The 24,840-nt window shown below is 42.5% G+C and overlaps 1 protein-coding gene across 6 annotated transcripts in view; it reads left to right on the forward strand.

Annotated features, from left to right (window-relative positions):
• The window catches only part of ZMYND11 (zinc finger, MYND-type containing 11), a 133,216-nt gene that overhangs the window by 58,848 nt on the left and 49,528 nt on the right, over nucleotides 1–24,840 (forward strand). For all 6 annotated transcript variants that reach the window (XM_015418830.1, XM_015418833.1, XM_015418834.1 and 3 more), the window contains exon 2: nucleotides 13,903–14,038. In XM_015418830.1, the coding sequence (XP_015274316.1) occupies nucleotides 13,923–14,038 (116 nt within the window). In that variant the 5' untranslated portion in view covers nucleotides 13,903–13,922. The remainder of the gene's footprint in view (nucleotides 1–13,902; nucleotides 14,039–24,840) is intronic.

Raw genomic sequence — 24,840 nt, forward strand, 5'->3', positions numbered from 1 at the left:
CCATCTCTCTCTCTCTCTCTCTTTTGCTCTGTAGTTGAAAACATGAGGCTAATGTTCAAGTAGAGACTGTAACTGGGAGAAAATAAAGTGCCTGAATTCTGTACCTGTCTTCTAAGATTTAAATCAACATTTCCTAGAAAGATGGCAGGGTTTTTGTGTGTGTTTATGTGTGTATGTATGTGTGTGTGTTGTTTTGTTTCTCTGGTTTTTGCTAGGGAGTGGTGAGAAAGTCCAAGAGAATGCGTCACGTGTTTCCCATCTCTTGCTGAAATGTAAACTTCAGAATGTGCTCAGGCACTACCTCCTATATAGGAGGTAGTGGCTCAGGCCGAAAGTGACAGAACTGTCTCAGCTCCCTCTCCCTCTCCCCCGGCCTCCTGCTAACAAAGGGATAGTTTTGGCAAATAGCTCAGAAAATTGTCTTTGGTAGTGCCGCACGGCTCTTTTAGATCTTTACTTCTTACCTGTGGTTGTATCACGGGTCATATCAAGGATGAATTCAGCTGCACATTTATGCATGTATTTAAACCCTCTTCTGACAAGCTGAATCGTGCTTGTCCAAGACACAGTAGTATGCACAAGTGTGGTTTTCTGTGTATTTCCTTTTTGGCTGCAGCTGGCAAGAAACCACAAACCACTTTTAAAATTTTCCTGAGTTTAAAAAATATATATTTGGGGGGGGGGGTTGGCAGGGGGAGCTCTTGCACAGGAGAGCAATCTGAAGACCGAGGTATGCCTAGGGATTTTGACATTTGCGTACCCACAAAGCCTTGGCCTTTTGGAGGGTTGTTAGAACGGCGTGTTTTAAAATACAAAGGCTTTGTTGTAGAGCATTTCAGAAGAACTAGGTCAAGGTAAAGGTTTCCCTTGCTCGAAAGCAAGTCGAATCCGACTCTAGGAGGCAGTACTCATCTCAGTTTCCAAGCCAAAGAGCCAGTGCTGTCTGAAGATGTTTCCATGGTCGTGGCCGGCATGACTCAACGCTGAGGTGCACAGAATGTTGTTACCTTCCCACAGAAGCAGTACCTATTTATCTACTTGCAATTTCTTGCTTTCAAACTGCTAGGTTGGCAGGAGCTGGGACCAGAGATGGGAGCTCACTCCGTCATGCAGCACTAGAGTCTCGAACTGCCAAACTACAGACCTTCCAGTCTGCAGCTCAGTGTCTTAACCTCAGAGCCTCCACAGGACTAGAATATGTTAAAAGAACCTAGCAGTATATTATTCGACTGCTCTGCAGTCTTCCTGAAAAAGCCTGGCTGGGAATTCACGTGCTCCTCAATCCAGTTTCTTTTTAAATTTCAAGTTAGAGATATACTTACAGTCACCACCCACAAACATTTCCTGCTCATTCTACAGATAAATACAAATTGTTTGAGCCGGTGGAATCTGAGAAGTGGACAGTTCATTGGCAGGTACAGGAAAGCCTGCAGGACAGAGCTCAAATAAAACAATGCAGTGTGAATCTTTGACAAGTAATAGTAGTTAGGAGATAACTTTATTCTGGTGTAGACCTGCTCAGTAAGCACACTCTCTGCATCAGGTGCTCATGAGTCTCAGGTGAGACAACTCATACACAGCATTACATGGCCTCCAATAGCATGATACATCTTCCTTTCCTTTCCAGCCCTTGCCCTTCCTTTGCTCTTGAAGATAATGCAGAAGCTTCCATTGGTACAAAATGCGGCAGGCTAGCCATCTGCTTCAGAGGCAAGCCAATATGAATTTTTATCAAAACAGTTGGACTGACCACCAGTATGTTTTCAATTCAAGGTGTGGGGTTTTTTGCCTTTAAATACCTCCATAAACCCTGGGACTTCCTTGCTATGAATCCATGTAACTGCTTAGATCTGCTCAAAGCTTTTTGTTGACTATCCTTTCTTTGTTCAGTTTGCCTCCATTAAAAATGGGGCCTTTTCCATTGTTAGGCACAAAACAGGAGAATAGGAGGGAGTAAACCTGCAGTAGGGTTCCCAAATCCCCCCAGGGGGCGGATTTCCCCCTGCTTTCAAGGCCCGATTCCTGCTCCCGTGGAATCGGGGCCCGGGGAAACCCCACCCCCGCGTGCGCTCCACCCGGAAGTGACGTCGCACGCTGGGGGCGGGGCCATGCCATTTGAGGGGAAAACAAAGAGTTTTCCCCTCAAATGGCTGCCCCCCACTCCCGGCCAAAATCCATTTGGCAACCCTAACCTGCAGCCAAAGTTCTAATTTAAAAATTGGTGTTGGGGGAGAGCTTTACGGATACTGTGGACTGCCAAAAAGACAAATAAGTGGGTTCTAGATCAAATCAACCCTGAACTCTCCCTAGAAGCTAAAATGACAAAAATAGGGCTATCATACTTTGGTTACATTATGAGAAGACGAGAGTCACTGGAAAAGACAATAATGCTAGGAAAAGTTGAAGGCAGCAGAAGAAGTAGAAGAGCCAACATGAGATGGACTCAGTAAGGAAGCCTCAGTTTGCAAGACCTGAACAAGGCTGTTAACAATAGGCCATTTTGGAGGACATTAATTGATAAGGTTGCCATAAGTTGGAAGCGACTTGACGTTGCTTAATAGACACAAACTTGTAGGCAACACACAAACCAGGCGAAACCTGAAAAGGCTGAGGAGCAAAAATATAATAAAGGTACGGTATTTTATTTATGAGATTTTATTTTTATTGTATCTTTGCTCCTCAGCCTTTCTCTGGTTTGGGCCCCTTCTTTGTGGCTGTGCCGTGACTGGAGTGGCCTTCTGGAGGTGGTGTCTCAAGCGTATTGAACTTTAGAAGAGCTTGTAAAACTGGTTGCCTCAGAGGGTATTTTATTGAATTTGATGAAGATTGTATTTTTGTTTGGAAGAGACGAAAGGCCGGATTTATTTTTGGACTGAGCTTTCCTAGCTGTTAGTCTGTTCAGTAGATTTTACTTTTAAAAAATACCAGTCTTGCTTCTCATAGTTCCCTTGAGCCTTTTGACAAAGGGTGCGGTATGAATATCAAAATACATAAAGCTCTGCGGAGCCTCCTGCCTGCCATTACACATTCAAATTTTCGATACAGATTTCTTTATCAGTTTCCAAGCCAATTTGTTACATATTTAATAAATAAACATATTTAATGTATTTATTTCAATTTGTGGCATGTTGTCCATAGCATTTTAAAAAGTAACACTTTGCTGTAAAATAACAGTTAAAAATTATATGCACATGTCAGACCTTCAAGAGCTTTAATCTGCCATCAAAAGACAGCTCGGATAAAACCACACACAGTGTTGGGGCCCATTCTGATGTCTAGTGAAACAACTCTGTTTAATTCGTCTGACAATGGATGCATTTTGAAACTGGATCACCGTTTATGCCACCAAATGAAAAGTCTTGTATTGTCCCAGCTGTGCAACGTAGGCTCAGATCCATAAACCAGTTACACTGCATTACGGAGATGTTAATGGGCTGAGTCCTATCGCCTTATTACATATGCCGGTTTCACTTGCCTCTGATTAAGCTGAGAAGGTGCTTCCCCGCTCAAATTCATCTACTGAGATGAAGGATCTTCTTGGTGATTCAGAATGAAGAATCTTTCATTCTCTTTTTTCGGTCACACCTTAGAAGCAAATTATTTGCATGATTAAACAATCTTTATTTTTTTCTTCTTCTACCAAACAGTATCTCTTAAACTGAAAGGATTTTGTAAAGGTTCTGTTTGAATTACATAGATCCCTTTATTAAAAAATTCGGATTCTGTGCTTTTTACGGACCATTGCCTAAGTAGCACGGAGATCTGTTGTTCCCTCTCCCATGACCTGTGCTCTCTTTGGAGCCCTCTACATTTCTTACATCCTTCAGAGCCCACTCCTTATCCTAAGGACCCCCCTCCCAATCTGCCTTACCTTCTGGCTTTAAAGCAAGACAGCTGCGTAGGATGTGGAGCTGCTTTAGCGCTGCATCACAGAAACACAGTACAGCACTAGGATGGTTGCCTTTGTGCCTTCTTCGCTGCCTTTTTGAATTCAGAAAAAGTGTAAGCCAGGTGTCTGAGTTGAAATACGGCACTGAAAAGTTGTTTTTTCTTTTCCAGGAAATATTGATTGTTCTTGTTTACATGCCTAACAAGAAAAGAGATTTACCGGTTTTATTGGTAATCCTTTCGGCAGTAGATTTTCATTATGGGTAAGGATTCCCAGTCTGGATTTAATTGGAGTCATCTTCTGTCACCTAATGTGGATATGGCCTCTCTCACATCAGCTGTGTATACCTATCGATTTAACAGTAAATTCTAATTTTTGTCCACATAAAATACTTCGAACAAGAATGGTGCAATGGATTAATTGTACTTAGATGTGTAATAGAAGTGGTTATCTTATGCTTTCATCTTGGGACAGAGATATAAATAAATAAATCTGAGCAAAATGGGATCCCAGCAGAGGTATAAAACTGCTGTAGCTGGCTGCTGCCCACAGCTTGTAATTAAAATTTCTAAATTAACTGTTGAATAGCCACAGCTTCGCAGCAAACTTTGATCATCGCCTCTCACTTTTATTATTTTTATCAGTGTCAAAACAAAAGGCCATTGCAGATCTAATTTTCTAAATGGGATATGGAAATTGCTTAACTGATATACTTTCTGTGTCGCTGCTCACATATATAGTCAATTTGATAAGAATATTATTAGTTTGATGTTAATGCATGACTGTTACTTCCTGATCCCATGTGGCAATTAGTGTAAAAATGAATACAGTCCGATATTTCTTGCTGTTATCATGGATTTGTCGGATGAGAAGGCTTAAAGAAGCTGATGGGTCATCAAGTGTAGCCTGCCCTTAAGCCAGGGAACCCCATATTTGTTAGTACCCTACTGTGGCCATAATCTAGAGTTGCCAGATCTCTTTGTTCCTCCGGTGGGGGGATTTGAGGGGCATTCCAGGTGGGTGGGGGCATTGAGTGGCGTCCCCTCAAAAACCATAGAGTTTGCCCAAATACCAGAGCATCCCCATGTGATGTTCCCGACGCGATGACATCACATCCGTGTGACATCATTGTGTCAGGTGCTATGTTCCTGTTTAAAGGAAGGGTTTCCCCTGCCTGCCAGCTGGTCTGCAGTGGAGGGAAGCCCTGGAAACTCGGGGATCCCCAGCCTGGAGTCTGGCAACCCTACAATCATCCTTAAAACTCCTGCCTTTCCTACTAGCCTCTGAACCAATTCTTGTGATTTAGGCCTCATGCAAATCCAAGTGATTACGAGCCAATCAGAGCCCATGGAACTCCACTGGATGGGAGTGGGTGAGCCAGCCTCAGTTTAGGAACAAAAGCTTTTTTCTTTTGGGTAGGGATTTTGTGGCTCTGGAAAGCAGTGTGAGCTTAGCCAGTTTTTTATTTAGCGTTTAGGTAGGGTTTGAGGGCCAGCTTAGGGAAGAAAGCTTATTTTAGTGTCACAAATAAGCATCCTTTAAGGGCCTATAATTCCTAACAGGTGTGTAGGTTCTGTGGTAAGGTGCTCTGTGATAGAAAAGAGCAGCCTTGAACCTGCTGAGGTACCTTGTCCAGAGAAAGGGGAATCAAATCTCCCCTCAGGTGTTATTTACTGTATTTGAGAGCCAGCATAAGTTATCCGCACATCATATTTTATTAAATACTTTATTATCTGTTAAATAAGCCTTTTTCTCCATCTCCATCTGTGTCCTGTCTGTCAAGTCAAATATCTAAGAAAACGTGATCTCTGTTTGCCCAACAAATAAGTACAAGCTTGGTCTAGCAAGCAAGTTTCCAAGTAAGAGACCTTTACAGAACATATAGCTTACATGCTACCAATCTTTAATTCGTAGCTAGTGTCCCCCTTTTTATTTGATTGTAGGTGGTTGGGGTATAAAGAATCTATAGGAGAGGCCGTGGGGGTGGGTTGGGTAGTCTTCAGTCCAGTTGCCTCCGAGCCTTCCCGTCCCCACCTCTCTCACCACATGACAGCCACACCCACATGTGGCAGATTATACAGTATTGCAACCAAATGGCTGGAGTGAATGCTATTTAAGCAACTGTTGACCGGTCTGCAATGTGCCTGGAAAGTGCCATCAAGTCACAGGCAACTTACAGCAACCTCATAGGGTTTTCAAGGCAAGTGATTAGGCAGAGGTGGTTTGCTGTGCCTTCCTCTGACCAGTCTGCAATACTGCTTTCTTTCTTTTCTTTTTTTTTAAATCCTTTTTTTTTTCCAAGTTATAGGCTGGAGTCACAGAGTTACACCCTTCTAAGCTCATTGATTTCAGTAGGTTTAGGATGAAGTAACTCTCTTTAGGAGTGCACTGTTGGCACACTTCTACACCTGGTTTGGTGGTAACCAGTGCTTATAACCATAACACCAGCAATCTGTTATCCACGTGCCTGGGAGTCTCGTGCTGATAGCTGCTAGCCCAGGCAGCTCAGACTTCCATTATGCCTCAGCAGACTTGGCTCTGACTGATCAATAGACATGGATATTTATAATTTTCATCTTACAGTTTTGTAACATGGAAAGGAGGTTGGTATGGTCGTCACTGAATCACCACTAACTTTCCTTCTCTGCTTAGGTCCACTTTTTGATATGAAGTTTTATTCCTTTTTTGTTTTGTTTTGTTTTATTATTCCCATGGAAGCATGTGTTAATTCTGGAAATGAGACCCCACGTAACTGTTGTAGGGCAGATCTGTAGGAGTAAGCAGTAGGAGTCTAGTATCTTGGTTGTGGATTCTTTCTGGATTCTTTCTAAATCTGTTTTTGTTGCTGGCATGATGCTTTGTATGGGCAAGGTTCAGTGGTAGACCACTTCCTTTGCATGCAGAAGGTCCCAGTTTCAGTCTCAACGTGTCTAGTTGATGGATCTACAAAGCAGGTATCTGGAAAGATCCCGCTCTTTTGAGATTCTGCGGAGCTGATGCCATCCAGAGTAGATTGCACTGAAGTAGGTGGATCGGCAGTCAGACAGAAGAAGAACTGCACCTTCAACAAGAAAAGTTTATTATTGCCCAACACATTTCAATCGAGTAAGATGTTCTTCAGGGGCAAAGAGCTTGCCAAGGCGTTTGCACAGAAATGTTTACTGGGACTACTCCACCATTTTTGTTGTTGACTTGGTGTAAGGAGAGCTAGATTTGAGTCCAGTAGCACTTTAGGGACCAAAAGGACTTGGGGGGGGGGAGATACATTTTTGAGAATCAAAGCTCCCTTTGTCAGATATCAGTTTGACTCTTGAAAGCTCATACTGTAATAATCTTGCTGGTCTCTAACGTTCTGCTGGGCTCGAATCTCACCGTTCTACTGGAAGACTCGCACGGCTACCGTCTGAAACTATCTTCTTGGTATAAGGAGGCGTCGCATGCTTACTTTCTTCTAAGTAAGCAGACTTTGAATTGAGCTGTAGGTCTTTGTCCTTATAAAAGCAAACTATTACTTTCCTCAAGCGGCTTGCTCCAAAATCAAAGGACTGCCCTACAATAAAGAGAGGGAGTTTCACAGCCAGGATTCACTTCAGTTTTTTCTTTTCTTTTATGGAACACCCCTCTCTAATGCTAACTCTTTATGTTAACTCTTGTCTGAGGCTTTGCCAGTGCTCTAAATCCAGACTGAAGACTGAATAATAGGAAAAATTGGCCCGCTTTATATAGAATTGTCACTATACTGCCAACATCTGGCTTTCAGAAATCGGGACGTTGGCATGATCAAATGAGATTAGTTTCAAGCACTTAAGTTTGTATTCGTTTTGTGAATTTGTTTATCCACGTCCTATGAAACGTTTGACAACCAGAAATTTCTTCAAACATAATAAAGCGTACATTTTTGCCACATGTGGGATTTTCCTAAGAAAGCTTTATGTTGGGAGTATGACAGGGGCACACTGACCAATGATATGTTTGTTTCTAAAGTGTTAGCAGAGATCTGGGAGTTGTGTCTGAAAAGTCACCCACCAGCTCAGCCCTCAGGCCTGCAATGCAAACAGTTGGTAAGATCTGATGCAAGAGCTACTGTACCAGCGCTGTACTATGAGTCTTGGCCTTAAACCAAGCAGGGGAAAAGAGTGGTACTTTGCAAATCTTTGTATGTGTTATCCTTTCCTTTCCTTTTATACCCTTAGAAGCACATTGATTCACAGATCTTGAGCAGCAAAAGATACTTGCTTCTTAGTTTTTTGATGCAAGGGCTAAAAGGACTGAGAGAAATTTTGCAGTTCCTAGAGTAAACGTAGGATCCTTATCGCTGAGCAAAAGAGCCAAAGTTTCCAGAGCATAGGGGGACAGTTGGTTGATTAAAGGCTTAAAATAGTGATCTCTTATATTCTAAAAGAGCCTGCATTCAAGGAGAGCATGGAAGGATGTATCTATCCTATTGAGGCCACAAGGGCAGATCCTGTCAGAACAGGGCCTATTCAGAAATCTCCCCTGTAAAACCATTGTAGGAATAATATTCAATCTTGCAAACAAAAAAGTTTTACAGTAACGTGGGATGGTAAGATAATACTTATAGGGGGGTAAAGTTCTTGGGAAAGAAAGACCAAAAGATAGGAAAGAGCAAACTCTGTGGGCTCTCAAGATCAAACTACTATAATCGATTTCTAGGACATGCTTTTTGAATGTGTTATACATGTGATCAGATGAGAGGATTTGGTAGGGCTGCATTGTTGTTTTTTTAATATGTGTTTATTGAAAAGTTTTATAATTTAGTAATATAATAAAGAAACATAAAGAAATGGCAATAACCCTAGTGCAGTCCTAAATAGATTTACATCCTTCCAAGTCCACTGGATTTAGAAGTGGTAACCCTGTTTAGGATTGCACTGTGAAGTGAGTAAAAAAAGGAGGATACAGTTGTATGAATGCACGCGAAGCTGCCTTATTCTGAATCAGTCCATGGGTTCATCAAGGTCAGTATTGTCTACTCATATTGGCAGCAGCTCTCTAGGGTCTGAGGCAGAGGTGTTTCACATCACCTACTGCCTTGTCCTTTAACTGGAGATGCCAGGGATTGAACCTGGGACTTTCTATATACATGAAGCCATTCCCCTCCATGGTATACTGTATAAGTTATCTAATAAAATAACGGCTGTAGGTTTACTGTGAGCTTGCTTCGATTAGTAAATCATACAGTCCGTATCATCTTACATAAGGGGTTCCCAACCTTTTCAGCCAGCAGGCACCTTTGGAATTCTGGTAGAGTGCGGTGCATGCAGCAACAAAATGACTGCCATAAAAGGCGGAGCCAGACACACAATGGCCGCCACAGCTTGTATTCAGTCACACAGCAAAGAACCTTGTGCTGTAATGGCAGGTGCTGCCAGAGCAGTGCTTTTAAAAATCCGCACAGGCAATCAAATCTTCGGTGGCCAGTCAGAAGCTTTGCCGTGCACGGCTCTGCCCGGCCTGGCCCACTTTCTAAAAACATTGGTGGGTACCAGGAATGGTGCTGGTGGGCGTCATGGCACCCGTGGCCACCACGTTGGGGACCCCTGACATACACCGCAAAGAAAATTGTCGAACAGAAGGCGCTTACTTTACAAACGACATAAACGGGTACCATTTTGTGCTAACGGAATTGGCTGAAGTGTAAATCTTTCCATCAGAGCAAGATGACAGATGCATTGATACTAAAGTTAGAGTAAACGCGTCCTTTTTTTGACAAGCCTTTTCTAAACTGGAGAGAAGTGTTAAATCCATGGGCAATCAAATGCACGTTAGTAGGACTATGGGCTGCCTTGTAGAATGCTGTCACAAGCACCAATACAAATGTGAAACATGAATGCCATGCACTGCCTCTAACCCTGGCGGACCACAGTATGCCAACTGACAGCAAGATGCTCCTTCAACTAGAAATGAGAGGGGGAGAGGGAACCACTTTTAAGCCACCCTGAGTGTCTTGGAAGAAAGATGGGATACAGATGTGCTAACTGGCTCCAGTTATGAATCCCGAGTCCTGCGGGAGCCGTGTGCAGATAGCACAATAACAGTAGGATGTGAGCTGTGCTTATGTTATGGATGCTTTTTTATTTTAAAGATCTCCCCTGCCAACTGTAAGTATTCTATTTTGGAGGGGTTCGTATTTAAGACATTGATGTCTGGAGTAAATTGTGTATATGTTAGCGTCAGCTGTATATCAGCCATTTCTCACTTTGAAAGGAGTACCTTTAGAACTAAGTTATGTAGTGATCAAAATGCATCATTAATCTTTTTTTTTTTAAAGGGGTCGGATTCTTTGCCTGTAACAACATTGTGGGCAATTTATGGCTTATCTGTATCTTTTGCCTGCAGCTCCTAGAAGATTTTGTAAACAGAGCCAGCTGCTTGTTATGTTACTTCTCATGGTTAGTTGGCTGGCTAAATGGCAGCACAGAGCTCAGGGGCGGCTGAAGAGAGATATTTTTTTTAAGGGTCTGACTGAGAAACATATTGTACATTTGTACACTTTCTACTTTTTTACATTTGCAGGAGATGTGCATTTAAAACTGAAATTGTACTCTCGGTGTCTTGCAATAATTTATATAGCTCTTTTTAATGTGGAAAAGTGGGGGTTTTTTACAGCGAAGCCACCCTAGTCTGGGGATTTCAGTATTGTGCAAACACTTCCCACATATGAAAGGTTTCCCCCATTCCTTTTACTGCAGGGAACCGCTCTGCCTATGCATTCCTATGGCTTGCGCAGAACTATTTGCCGCCTTAATAACCCCCACTTGGGTAGCAGAAAAGGTAAATATAGCTTCTAAGCAGAGGATTTACTTATAAAAGAAGACAAGGATTGAAAACATTTAAAGAATCTGGAACCTACTTTTAGACTGCTTGGCGGCTGATATGCCTGATCAGCCACTGGGATTCTCTCTGGCTCTTCGTAGTTCCCATTTTTGTATGTGAGCATTGTCTTTTTTCCTTCCTTTTTATGCATCAGGAGTGCTAAGTAACAAGAGAGCTAGTGTAAGATACTAGTTAGACTGTTGGACTAAGATCTAGGAGACCCCCAGTTCGAATCCCTGCTACGCAGTGTAAACTTGCTGGGTGACTGTGGGCCAATTATGCACTGTTAGCCTAACATACCTCACAGGGTTGTTGTGAGGATAAAATGAGATCAGTGTATGCCACTTTGGGTTCCCGTAGAGGGAAAAGGAAAGGTATAAATGAACTAATTAGACAATGCTATTTTATGAAGAAAAACAAGTTGAAAAGGAGTGTTCGACACATATAGACACCATGACTGCACGTCTGCCTTTTTATTTTCTGTTTTAATAGGGAAGGAAGGAAAATTGTTATCAGAAGTATGAGTCTGGCTTATTTTAAAGTGCTTTTGATCTTTTAAAATCAGATGTTAAAGCAGTTAAAAAAAACACTCTTGCACATGCAAGAACTTCATGTGTATTGGAGCTTCCATAGAGCATGAGATCTGGCTGTGATTACCTTTTTCATTTTCATAACAATCCTATGTGATAGTTCACTATTATCACAGAAAGATGTGCCAGATGTCTTTCTGTGAATTCATGTCTACTTTGGGGTTGGAAAGTAAGCGCTCTCCATTTACGCCCATTATACTACAGGCTAGAACACACTTTCATTTAAAAAAACTCTTGAACACTGTGTAAAATGGAGAGTACTGTAGACGGTTTACAACAGAGGGAAGATTCAGCTCAAGTAGCACAGAAACATTCCTTTACAAACGTAACAATGCACTAATAGCCTTGGAAATGGTGAGTGTTCCAGGCACTCCTTCTCCGCTCTGCTGTGCTCTCAGTGGTAGCTACCCACTCTCTGGATGGATAGCTGCCATAAGTGCTGGGCTGCCAAAACCCAGGACATGAAACCACACGCTCTCTGTTCTGCATTTAAAGAGCTGCTCGCCAGGGGATGGACGGGGGGCAGCCAAATGTGGCTCTGTGGATTCTTCCATCACTAAATAGCTGGGACAAGCAGGCACCTATTGCTAGTGCTTTGGCATGATCAAATAGGTGACTGGCTGCTCACATAAAGGAATTTGCTAATTGTTGCTCCCAGAGCAAGTGCTGATCAGATGGTTTTAAGAAAAAGCGCATATCAGAGGAAGATGGGTTAATGTAGGGCTCTTGTGGTGGTTCTTCTCTCCCCCCCCTCCCCGGTGATTGGCCATGACACAGTATGGCAGTTCAAGTCTAAAGCCTCTTCTGCCCTTCCATCTGTTTAGAATGGTGGTGAATGGAAGCCTTTCCCACATCTTGGAATTCCTGAGGGGCAAAGGATATCTAAACCAGAGCTTTGGTGTTCAGTTCAGGTTGCAGGCTAATCACAACCTCCGCTAATATGCGTTCTCTTCAACCACACTCTCAGGGACTTACATCAAAGAAAATGAGAGGCAGTAACAGAAACCTATAGAATCAAATAAAGAGTAAATGTATATTTATGAAGGTATGAATTAGGGTACAGCCGTGTTCCCATTTTTTAGTTTAAAGTCCACGATTTGTGCTGCTTGCTGAGGTAGCCTCTTTAACTGAGGTGAAACTGTAGCTCAGGATCTTCTGCCTGGTAGGCCCAACCCTGAACCAAGGCATACAAGGCCTGCTGGATATCCTGAGAGCTGCCACAGACACTTCCTCAGTTTCTCCTCAAATGTAGCTCCATTCTGCTCCCCCCCCCCATTCCCTCTTGAAATCTTAAAAGGCAAGACTCTTCCCGAGCCAATTTTGAGAGGTCACACTAGGATGCAGTGTAAATGATGAACAGTCTGCCTAGTCATTGTAAAGTATGCCACATGCAGTTCAGTGGGGCTCTTAATGGACACTGTCGGAACAGTTTTTGTCTCTCAGGTTCTGTCTGTCAGTATATAATTCTGCTGGCAGCACATTTTTTCCTGTAGGCCTAACTCTCGCCCCCTGCTCTCACATCATCACATTTTTATCCAGCCCTTCCTCCACGGCTCAGGGTAGTAACAAACATGGCTCTAGCCCTCCTCCAGTTTATACCAACAATTTCTTGTGAGGTAGATTAGGCGGAGAGAGAATGTCTGGTTTTAGAAATCTCCTAGTGAGCTTGAGAGATGACTCAGGACTTACACCCAGGTCTCTCCAGTCCAGCTCTCTAACCATTATGCCGCATTGGCTGTCAGCATTCAGAACCCGCTCTTTATATTGGCGCTGTATCATTCTTCAGTTTGTCAGTCATGAGTAAAGCTTTCTTTTTTTCCTCCTGGGGATACCCAAGCACTTCATTTCTACATGTAGGGTGGCACATTGTGAAACCCTGATAGATATTCATATGCTGTAAGCATGATGGCATTCCACATTTGTATTGTTGTTTGGTTAATTTGCTCTTGACACTAATATATATGGGGGGAAACCGATTATGTAAACAGATTCGGGCAGAGATGGCCAACTGGGAGCATATGGACTGGATGCAGCCCTCCAGGTTATTGTACCTGGCCTTTGGGTGCACCAGATCTGAGTCAGGATCTGGCCAAAGGTTTGGCCACAGGTTCATTTGCCATGGAATGAAAATGCTTTTCAGGATGTGAAAGATGGAGATATTCCGCTTAAACACACACACACACCCCGGGTTTGTATGCAACACAGACATGACATGTATGCAAATATTTATAGTTGTGTGTTGCATGTAGCTCTTCATGCTAGATGGTACCAGCATCATTAAGGAGACTGACCATTTGTCAGGGGGTTTGTTTGTGCAGTAACAGACACATCTGGCTCCCAGACCACAGTCTGTAGAATAAAGTGGTACCTGAAAATGCAAATGTTGGCCATCCCTGTACCACTGTCTAAACACCCAGCTATTGTTTGATAGAGCTGCAAAAAAAGAAACCGTACAAACCAGATTATTGTAGTTCATGTAATTTCTCTCATAATCTTGTTTGAGGCAGGTGTAAGATAATCATCCGGTAATGTGTTTTCATAATTCATTATTGTTATTTCTCTCTCTTTTTAAAAAATCTACTCCAGCTAAACAAGCAGAAGGGGTCATGGCACGCTTAACGAAACGACGGCAAGCAGATACAAAAGCTATCCAGCATCTTTGGGCAGCTATAGAAATCATTCGGAATCAGAAGCAAATTGCTAACATTGACCGTATAACAAAGTAAGTGTCATTTAACTACTAACAGCGATATGAGGCAGAGAAAATGTCAGCAATGAGATTTGTTCAGCACAGAAGTATTTTCCCTTGCATAAAAATAATTAATCCGTGCATTATTGTCCCGTGCCTTTAAATCCTTTATCATGTGCAGAGCTGGAAATGAAACTGCTGGATTGGATTTCACCTATGGTCTTTGCTGTCTAGTAGCATTTTGCCATTGGCAATATCTGGCATGCTAGAGGACGATGCAAAAGGTTTGTTGTCAAATGCAAAATAATATTCCCACTATGAAGACTGCCTACCAAATCCTAATGCCTCAAAAAAAAGTGTTGTAAATAGTGAATGAAAACTGTTGAATTGTGAGGCAGTGTTTTATTTTCAGACATAACTCCTCCTGCACTCTGTAATCTCATTGTGTCATATAATGGGGAAGATGCATCAAAATCAGCGGTTTATGAGCAAGGTGCATCATAATCAGCACTTTATCTAGTAGCACTTTATTCTTCCTTGCATCTCTGTTGATATTATGTGATGTGACGGTAGCAGTGCATGATGTGGGTGGTGCTTTAGACATCCTGTCGTCCTGCCTTCCAGATGAGAAAATCTTAACTATGTATTTTCATTGTGGGAAGGTGATGGCTGCCTGCTGAGCAAGTAGTTTGTTCCAGCTGCAAATGCATTTGCCACAATCATTTGGGCTTTGCTCTCTGCTTAAAACAGGGACGAGTGTGTAAGGTAGAAAATGCCCCTGTTCATTCTTTTCCTGTTAAAAAAAACCTTTCAGCATGCTTCCCAACTAGTATTGCCAGGGTGTGCCTAACAGATGGTGGGAGGCTCCAGTGAGCAGCTGCAACTTCCTGTGTATCTATACATCACTTCTGGGGAAAAACTGGAAGTGATATAGGGTACTTCTAGGAATCACTAGAAACTCTATGGTTTTACAATAGAGTTTCCAGGAGTGCGCCTGGTGCTACCCTATGTCACTTCCAGGTCTTTCCTGGAAGAGAAGTAGAGACACGTAGGATGGCATTTTTTTTTCTTCCGCTGCTGCTTGGCATGGTGGTGGGCAAGGCTGGGTAATGGTGGGAGGCTTCCCACCAGATCAGGAGACTTGGCAGCCCTAGTCCCAGCTGATGTTAACAGTTCTAAAATTTCTTAACTAAAACCAGTCTGGGACTTAGCCCATCATCCAGGGCTAGTAAGAATTCCTTTCAAGTGAGCAGCTTGCCAGGCCTATTGATTTAATTCATCATATGACACAGAAGGGAATGTAAGTGGAATAGTAACCAACTGAAGCTGTTATAATTGGATAAGTCTACTTCTTCCAGATACTAAAGGCATATTTAAAGTCTTTTAACTGATTCTGGGGCAATGAGACTGTCCTGAAAAACACAAAAGGCGCTACATTTTTCTGTAGGATGGTATACCTTTTGGATTTACCTGCAAGACCAGATTAAGTTACACGGTCTCCATGGAAGGAGAAAGAGAGGCTGAGGTGTACCAATGCTAGACATAGTTGTAGGACAAATTACATTTTTCTTGAGGCACACCATTAAGGAATTCTGCACATTATGGAAGAAATTAGTGCTCAAGGATGTGGCACAGAAAAATACTTGGGTCATGAACCTGATGGATATCAGCTAACAGGTCCCTTAACCAAATCTCGAACTGCTAATTCATGTATCATCATGTATTTTTGCCAAAGCAGAACTCAGTACTCTCACCAGCCATTTTAGAAAGGGAAAAATAGATCAGTTCCAATGATATATGGCAATCAGACCTAATGTGACTGTACTCCCATGCAGAGTCTCCTGTTTATTCCTTCCATTGTGTATGTACAAATGAGGCACATTCTCCATGCATTTCTTATTTCCTAGGTATATATATCATGTGCACAAATATGGGAATGTATATGCACATGACTGAATTAAAACTGCACAAACAGGAAACACAGACCTCCCAGTATAAAGGATGCAATATAAGAAAAAACTGGGGATAGACGACCTAAGAAGGTATAAACATTCAAGTACTATAATGTATATGCAAATATAATCAATTTTATACTAAAGCTTAATACTCAGAATGTACAAAATTACAATATTAGTGCATAATAGCCAGAGGTATACAAAATTACAGTACAAAAGCTCATTAATCAGTACATAACAATGTAGCAGCAATATAGAAACAGTTCAGCAATATAGAACCAATTTACAAAGCAGTTTACAAAGCAGTTAACAAAGCAGCCAGTTTTCACTTCGTTTCGTGGTGAAACTTCATCAGAAGCAAATCAACATGTCACCTTCCTAGTTCATAGAAGCACCTTCTCCTCTCAGGTTGCTATAGATGGTAGTGAGACTAGCCCTTAGTTTCTAGCCTTGAGCTTAGCATTATGCAGAGAGGTCCAACATGAGAGATTTTCCATAGAAACTAAGGGCTAGTGACATTATAAACCAAGAGATATCAAGACACAATACATGTTGATTTGCTTCTGATGAAGTTGTACTGTAATTTTGTATACCTCTGGCTATTATGCCCTAATATTGTAATTTTGTACATTCTGAGTATTAAGCTTTAGTATAAAATTGATTATATTTGCATATACATTATAGCATTTGAATGTTTATACCTTCTTTAGGTCGTCTATCCCCAGTTTTTCTTATATTGCATGACTGAATTAAGGCATATAGATGTGTCTGCAATCCCACTGGCCCATACCACGTGGGATTCACATCTGTTCCCTCCTTTGCTGAACTGGGCGTACTGAAACCACCAACTTTGGTAAAGGTATGAGGAGGCTTGAACTTCACAGTCTTTCAATGTCTTCCTGTGAAGTAGCCTCAGTGATGTCACTGGAACGGGTTAGGAGAAACTGAACACGTGTTCCACTGAGAGTGAAAAAGAATAGCTTGGAAATGTGCTCATTTATCTCACATCCTTTGAAGGAATGGCAAATTGTTGAACTTTTGCCATTTAATTGTCATAAGGGACAAGTGTAGTAAATATTCGTGTCTCCTTCTATTGGATTCTTCCGCCAGCAGGTGAAGACTTTTTATGTTTCTTTTGGCGTGCCCCCCAATAACAGTTATTGGCCTTCTTCCCTGGTTCTGGTGTTGTTTCTTTATGTGGTTTTATAATTTTAACTTTATAATTTTAACTCTTTAGGTGTTCTGATGTTTTTATGTTTCCTACCCTGGGGACTCTGATTGGGTGGAAAGGTGCCTTAAAATGTTTCAAATAAATACATAAAATTTTAAAAATAGCTAAGAACAAAACAAAAAAACTTTTACCTGAAAATCATGTCCATTTTCCTAGCCTTTTTTCAACATTCTGCATCTGAGGATAAGGATTTATCTTTTATTTCTTCCCACAATTCTGTTTGAGGATTAGATCATTTGCTTAAAAGTATGTAGCGTATGTAGCAAAATGCTATGGTAGGTTTAGGTCTAAATATGACACTCATTTTTATTACTGACTTTTAAAAAATATGTTTTCACCCATTCAAAGGATGTTCCATTGCATTTCTGTCAGTCACTAGAAATATTTAGAAAAGCAAAATACTGTATCAGCCAATAAAAGTGAGTGCTCTTATTCTACCACAGTGTTCCGTGGTATCATCTGAGGTAAAAATTGCATTTGTCTGGCTCCATTGTAGTTCCCATATGCTGATGTGGCACAAAAGTGTGTGCTCTTACCACAGATACCACAGTGTTTCGTGGTATCATCTGAGGTAAAAATTACATTTGTCTGGCACCATTGTAGTTCCCATATGCTGATGTGGCATCTAAGTTATGGAACCTCCTTCTGAAGGAGGACCATCTTTTTCTTTTCCTGTTAGCAACCACCTGAGAGTAGCCAAAGCAACACATTTTGAAAGAGCGTTTGGGGTGTCTTGAATTCTTGGTTTGATGGCTTAGTTTAAGGGGCTCCTGCTGATTCCTTATTAGTTCTATCCTGACTGGCCTTTGTTGCTGTCTTTTTGATGTTGTTTTAATGTGTTTTTAGTCTGGATCTCAGTGGTTCTCTTGCTGCCTTGCCTTGATGATTTTAATTGAAACACAAGATATAAATAAACAATATACCAGTGTTTCTATCAGTTTCTGTATTTCATTTGTTCAGGCAGCATAGATGGTTCTATCTTCCTCACATTTTATCCTCACCACATTCCTGCGAAATGTGACTGGCCATCCATCTTTAGGAATTTGAACCCCATACTCCAGACTCCTAACTTGACACTGTAACACCTACATCACACTGATTTTCTAAATTCTTATGCAGACTGGTACCACTTGAACTGCATAGATAGTTGTCATGAGGTATCACAATGATTACCTCATATTAAGGTTGCCAGGTCTTACCTTTACTGCAGCGGGGGAGTCCCGGCCCCTCCCCGAGACCTCTTCAGCGCGTTGGGGGCGGGACCACTATCATTTGAGGGGGAAACATAGTGTTTTCCCTTGAATGATAAAGCATCCCCCTGCAATGTGCCTGGCGCAATGACAAGCCCCTCTCCGAGACGTCTTCGACGCGTTGGGGGTGGGACCACTATCGTTTGAGGGGAAAACATAGTGTTTTCCCTTGAATGATAGGGTGTCCCCCTGCAATGTGCCTGGCGCAATGACATCACCTCCAGGTGACATCCATGCTGGGCACGTCGCTGCGATCCTGGCACTTTGGGGGTGGGGTTCCCCCTGGTGGCTGGATCTGGGCCGGTGGGTAAGGGGCCCGTCGAGTGGGCAACCCCCCCCCCGGGGAAACTAGCAACCCTACCTCATATGCACAGATCCACAAACAATTTTTGCTCTTTGTCTTTTTGCTTCCGTCTTTATTACTCCCCACCCACTCTGTTTTAAAAACTATAAATTAAATACCACTATCAAAAATGTTAAATATTAAATGTGGGCCCATAACAGCAGGGAGAAATGAGCAGGTATTTTCTTCCTTTTACCTCTCCTGTGTACAACGTCCTACCTCTGCCCACATTTCCTTACCCATCATGGGGACTTACTAGTTACCAGCCTCCAGGTGGTGGCTGGAGATACCCTGCTTTTACAACTGATCTCTAGGTGACAGAGATCCATTCACTTGGAGCAAATGGCTGCTTTGGAAGGTAGACTCTATGGCATTATACCCCACTGAAGTCCTTCTCCTCCCCAAACCCCACCCTCTTCAGGCTCCACCCCCAAAATCTCCAGGTATTTCCCAACCTAGAGCTGGCAACTCTAGGACTTATGATGCTTTTAGTTGACTCCTTGGATGACTGTGGCAAGAAGCTACATCCTCTGAGGTCAAGGAACTCAGGCCTTCTAACTGACACTGGGGCTAAGACGTGAAGAGCTTCCTGTTCCCCATTGCCCTGAAACATCATGGGGGAAGTATCCTTAGGATGAGCATTCTCCACCAATCCTTTAAAGAATCCTGTGGGAGGATGAGTCATATCTATCCCCTTTAGGTCCTAGGATGAAGCAAACTCTCAACAGAGTTTGAAGAGGAAACACCCAAAGTTCTGAGGCGTCATGAAGACTGATTTGGGGGCTCTTGAAACAAGAAATTTTATGATGACGGGGTGTGACTACATTGGAGGATAAGGTTGCCAGGTGCTGCTTATTCCAAACCCTGAAATTCATTGGGTGGGGCCCGATGATGTAGTGGATGGAGGTCCTTTTATGTCCAGGGGTGAGGTTCGGTGAAGTTTCATTGAACAGTAGTACTAATGGTAGCACTTCCAGATGCCACTGCGTGCTACACCACATGGTACTTGTGAAGACATGTAGCCACAGTTGCATCGCTTTGAAGAGGTAGGCTGTTTACCGGACTAAAAAATAAATAATAACATGGAATGATTATGAAGGCTGATTTGGGTGCTCGTGAAACAAGAAATTTTATGATGATGGGGCGTGACTACATTGGAGGATAGGGTTGCCAGGTGCTGCTTATTCCAAACCCTGAAATTCATTGGGTGGGGCCCGATGATGTAGTGGATGGAGGTCCTTTTATGTCCAGGGGTTCGGTTCAATGAAGTTTCATTGAACAGTAGTACTAATGGTAGCACTTCCAGATGCCACTGTGTGCTACACCACATGGTACTTGTGAAGACATGTAGCCACAGTTGTGTAGCTTTGAAGAGGTGGGCTGTTTACCAGACTAAAAAATAAATAATAACATGGAATGTATGTTTTAGCTGACTTGCAAGTGTGAATAATTGCTTCATTGCTCCTATTTACGTATATACTAGTTATCACAATTAGGCATACATACAAGTGTACGTACAAGTATTTATCACAAGCAGGCGTATATCTGCCATATCCTGGGAACACAATATGACTCCTTTGATTTAATCAGTGTTCTTACATTCTTCTCTCAAGAGACGTTGCAGGGCATAAGACTCTGCAGTAGGTTTCAAAACTGTGTTGGGAAACTATGATGAGTGGGGGAGACGGCTATACTAAATTCTTTAATTACCAAAATGGGAGATTCCTAAGTTGTCCCTTCCTGAAAGTCAGTTCTTCCAACCTAGAAATCACCCAGGAGTGAGGGGAAAGTATTGTGCACATACATGTTTTGCTTTCTCAGCATTCTTGGCTCAGATTTCTCTCAACTCTTTTCTTTTTATAGTGATAGCTAGTACGATGTAAGATTGCTGGATATTATGCCCCGTTTTGTGATCAGTGAAGTACTTATTTTTTCTATAGCAGTAGGTTCTGGGATTAAGCTTGCCTGAGCAGCATACTTCCTTGAGCCCGAATCCTAGATTTAGGGGATGGGTGGGTAGTTGAGAAAAGGAATATGACTGTGGTTATTTGTTGGTGTATAAAATACCACTTTCTTTCCCACAGACAAGCTACAGCACAGTAGCTTGTAGTTAACAATTAAAAACAGATACCAGGCTGAGTAAAACTGGGTACTTTTTTGTTGTTCTTGTCCCCTTTCCATGGTTTCATCTATACCTGGAGGAAATGCCTTCTTGAAAGTCAGTTCTTCCAACCTAGAAATCCCCCAGGAGTGAGGGAAAAGTATTGTGCACATACATGTTCAGAGTTTTGCTGTCTCAGGATTCTTGGCTCAGATTTCTCTCAACTCTTTTCTTTTTATAGTGATAGCTAGTACGATGTAAGATTGCTGGATATTATGCCCCGTTTTGTGATCAGTGAAGTACTTCTTTTTTCTATAGCAGTAGGTTCTGGGATTAAGCTTGCCTGAGCAGCATACTTCCTTGAGCCCGAACCCTAGATTTAGGGGATGGGTGGGTAGTTGAGAAAAGGAATATGACTGTGATTATTTGTTAGTGTATAAAATACCACTTTCTTTCCCACAGACAAGCTACAGCACAGTAGCTTGTAGTTAACAATTAAAAACAGATACCAGGCTGAGTAAAACTGGGTACTTTTTTGTTGTTCTTGTCCCCTTTCCATGGTTTCATCTATACCTGGAGGAAATGTCCCATTGCCAACACATTATAAATATCAGTCTGCCAATGTTCACATTTGTTATGGTGGACATAAGAGAAGCAAACCAGAAAGAAGCAAAGGGCCCAGGGAAAAAAGTTATGGATTAGAGCAAGTAAGAATGTATTTGGTCAGGAAGGGGTTACTTAAGACAGCACTGATTGCGTTGGTTGACCCTCTCCATTTACATCTGGATGAAGGCATGCTGGCACTGTTGATCCATCTGGATCTATCAGCAGCCTTCAATATAGTTGACCATATGGCTTTGATGAACTACCTTGCCTCCCTAGGGGTAAGGGGCACCACCCTTAGTTGGTTCTTGTTCCTTCAGGAACACTCTCAGGGGGTTGATGTAGAGGAGTAGAAGTCTTCCTGATAAGATCTGAATTGTGGGGTGCCACAGGGGTCGATCCTCTCTCTGATGTTATTTAACATATATATGCACCCTCTTGCCAAGATCGTCAGGAGGTTTGGAGTTGGGTGATGTGAATATGCTCATGATACTCAGCTCTTCCGCTTGCTGGATAAATTGCTTTTGGCAGGGCTCTCTGCACTATTCCAGTGCCTGGATGCGGTAGTCCAGTGGTTAAGGGGAAACTGGCTGAAGTTAAATCCAAGATGGCGGTCACGTGGCTGTGAAAGACTGAACGCTAACTGAAGGGTCATTCCCGAGACTAAATGGCATCCAGCTGACAGCTGTAGACTCTGTAAAGAGCCTTGATGTGTGTTTGGATTCTGCACTATCATTGGATAAACAAGCGTCCATGGCAGGGGTCATTTCATAGAAAAAGAGGTGCAGGAGCTCATTAGCATAACTCATTAGCACAACGTATTTGCATATGCCACACCCCCTGACATCACCAGAAGTGTGTCAGAAGGCAACACCCACTGCAACTTACCTGGCTGCTTCTTGCTCCTCGTGGCCCGGGGCTGCTGGGAGCAGGGGGTGGGGCTTCTTACATGTGCCCGCCCCCTGGGCTCTTTACTGCCATAGCTCCGCTCCTGTGTGCTCCTGCAGGAAATGACCCCTGGTCCATGGTAATATGGTCAGTGTTTTTTCACCTATGTCAGAGCCTCCAGCTGACTCCTTATTTGTCTGGGTCAGACCTTGCCACATTGATTCATGCATCGGTCACCTCCAGACTGGACTACTGCAATTTGCTGTAAGTAGGGCTACCCTTGAAAACGCTGCGGAGACTACAGGTGGGTCCAGAATGCAGCTGCCAGGTTGCTGATCAGAAGATGTTGGTGTTAACCTTTAAAGCCCTTAATGGTCTGGACCTCTCATACCTACAGGACTGCCTCTCCACTTATACTCCACACACTCCCTTTGGTCATCATCTAGGGGCCTCTTCCAGGTGCCTGGCCCCAGGATGGTTTGATTAGCTATCACCAGGGGAAGGGCTTTTTCAGTTGTGGCCCCTACTTTGTGGAATGCACTCTCAGATCACACCTGTGCCCTGCTGGACTTGTTTAGTTTCTGCAGAGCATGCAAGGCCGAATTGTTTAGGTTGGCCTTTGGAGGGTAATCCACACGTTTGGGCTGTCTGTTAGCGGTATGGTGCTAGCTACATATTTTAATAGTTTAATATTTTGCTAATATTTTTATATTTGTTTTTATGTTTTTATCTTATTTATATGGTTTTCACGTTGTAAGTTTCCGCGAGACCCTTTGTGTGAGCGGTGACTGAAAAATCAAATAAATAAATTCAGCTCCAGCCATCTTGTAGCTGTCCCTCCTCTTTCTCAGTCAGTTTGGACAAAAGCTGCCTGAACATTTTGCCTTACATCTTCACAACAAACAAGAGCAAGAGACATACTGTCTAAGAAACGAAAGCTGAGAATTCAGATGGGGAGATGGCATATTTCTGAAGGGGCATACCCCCTCCGTAGCTATGGGCCTGCTTTGGGGAGAGCTAGATGTCCTTTAAAAAAAAAAACCTTCTTCCATATTTTGGGCTGAATCCTGGAGAAAATTTCCCCTAACAGAAGGGTTTTTCAAGCTCAAAGTGACAATGAAGTTGTAAGAGACCCTGGATTATTTTAACACAGTCTGATTTGCGTGGGGAATATATTTTACCTACTTGAGAAAAACGATTAAATCCTGTGTAGGAGCAGTGTACTAGGAAGGGAGTTAAGAAATGCCTTGATGCAGAATATACTCTAAAACTTCTCTTACGAACTACTTTCATCCTATTTCCCTCACAACTAAATATAGTACTAGAAATCTGAAGTAGTAATTTATAGCCATCAAGTTTTCATAAAACGTATGACTTTCCCTAAGGGTGGCCCTAACACTATAATTATATCATTATTGCTGTAGGGCACAGGGGTTGGGTAATTGACTGGAGTCTCAGCTGCTCAAATGTAGTAGGGAACTGAAGTGATGGACTGTCGACAGTTTCTTCATATCCTACAGTTGTTATCCAGTTGTCTTACTCTTACTGGTTCCTACTCTAGCTCCTAGAATTCTGGATCACTTTTTGGTGTAGAGAAACAACACACAAGACGTACTATTTGTTTGTTTGTTTAGACTTTTAGGCTGCTCTTCCCTGCGGGCAGGGCTCAGGGCAGCTTGCCAACAGGATAAGAACAATAGATAATATAGATTAAATTAAAAACATAATAAAATACCATACAAATCAATAGATAAAAAACAGTCTCTTCCTGGATGGCAGAATTTCAGAAGAAAGTGCAGCTTCCCTGTAGCCTCCTAAGGGGGTAGGTGAGGAGAGGTGGGAGGTATAAGAGTGCCAGATTAGTTGCTGGCCCATCGCTGTCCACAACCAAAAGCCTGGCGGAACATCTCTGCCTTACAAGCCCTGTGGAAAGGTAATAGATCCACAGGGCACGGATCTTCTCCGGTAGAGAGTTCCACTGAAAAAGTTTCAGAATGATCAATTTAATTCTGAACTTGGCCCCAGGGCGCAGATAAAAAACCTGGGGCAACAGGGCCACGTATGGACAGGGGAGCTGGTTATGCAAATCCAGGGAAATCTACCTAGGCTTGCAGAAAATTGGAAGTGTTTACAAAAAATGGTGGGTTGAAAAATCCAGAAATTGTTGGATCCATCATAGTGTCCAGAGTGTGGCTTTCATGCCTCCCCTTCCCCCCAGCAGGTTTGCTGCTTGTATAGTCTGTTAATGGAACAAGCATCAATTGAAACTTATTACAGGATGTTCATTAGACATGTTGGACCGGGTGTCTTTCATATGACATTTATCTGCATGGTATCCAGTACTGTTTCCCTGTCCAAAAAGTGCCAAAGCATGGAATTCCACTTTTTAGTTGCAGCTGCCCTGAATCTTTGCAGAGAACAGCAATATGTCTTGTTGAAGGGATGATTTTAAAAAATGTTCATA

The sequence above is a fragment of the Gekko japonicus genome, unplaced genomic scaffold (genome assembly GCF_001447785.1).
Source record: "Gekko japonicus isolate JY-2015 unplaced genomic scaffold, Gekko_japonicus_V1.1 scaffold1480, whole genome shotgun sequence".
In the NCBI taxonomy this organism is placed as follows: Eukaryota; Metazoa; Chordata; class Lepidosauria; order Squamata; family Gekkonidae; genus Gekko; species Gekko japonicus.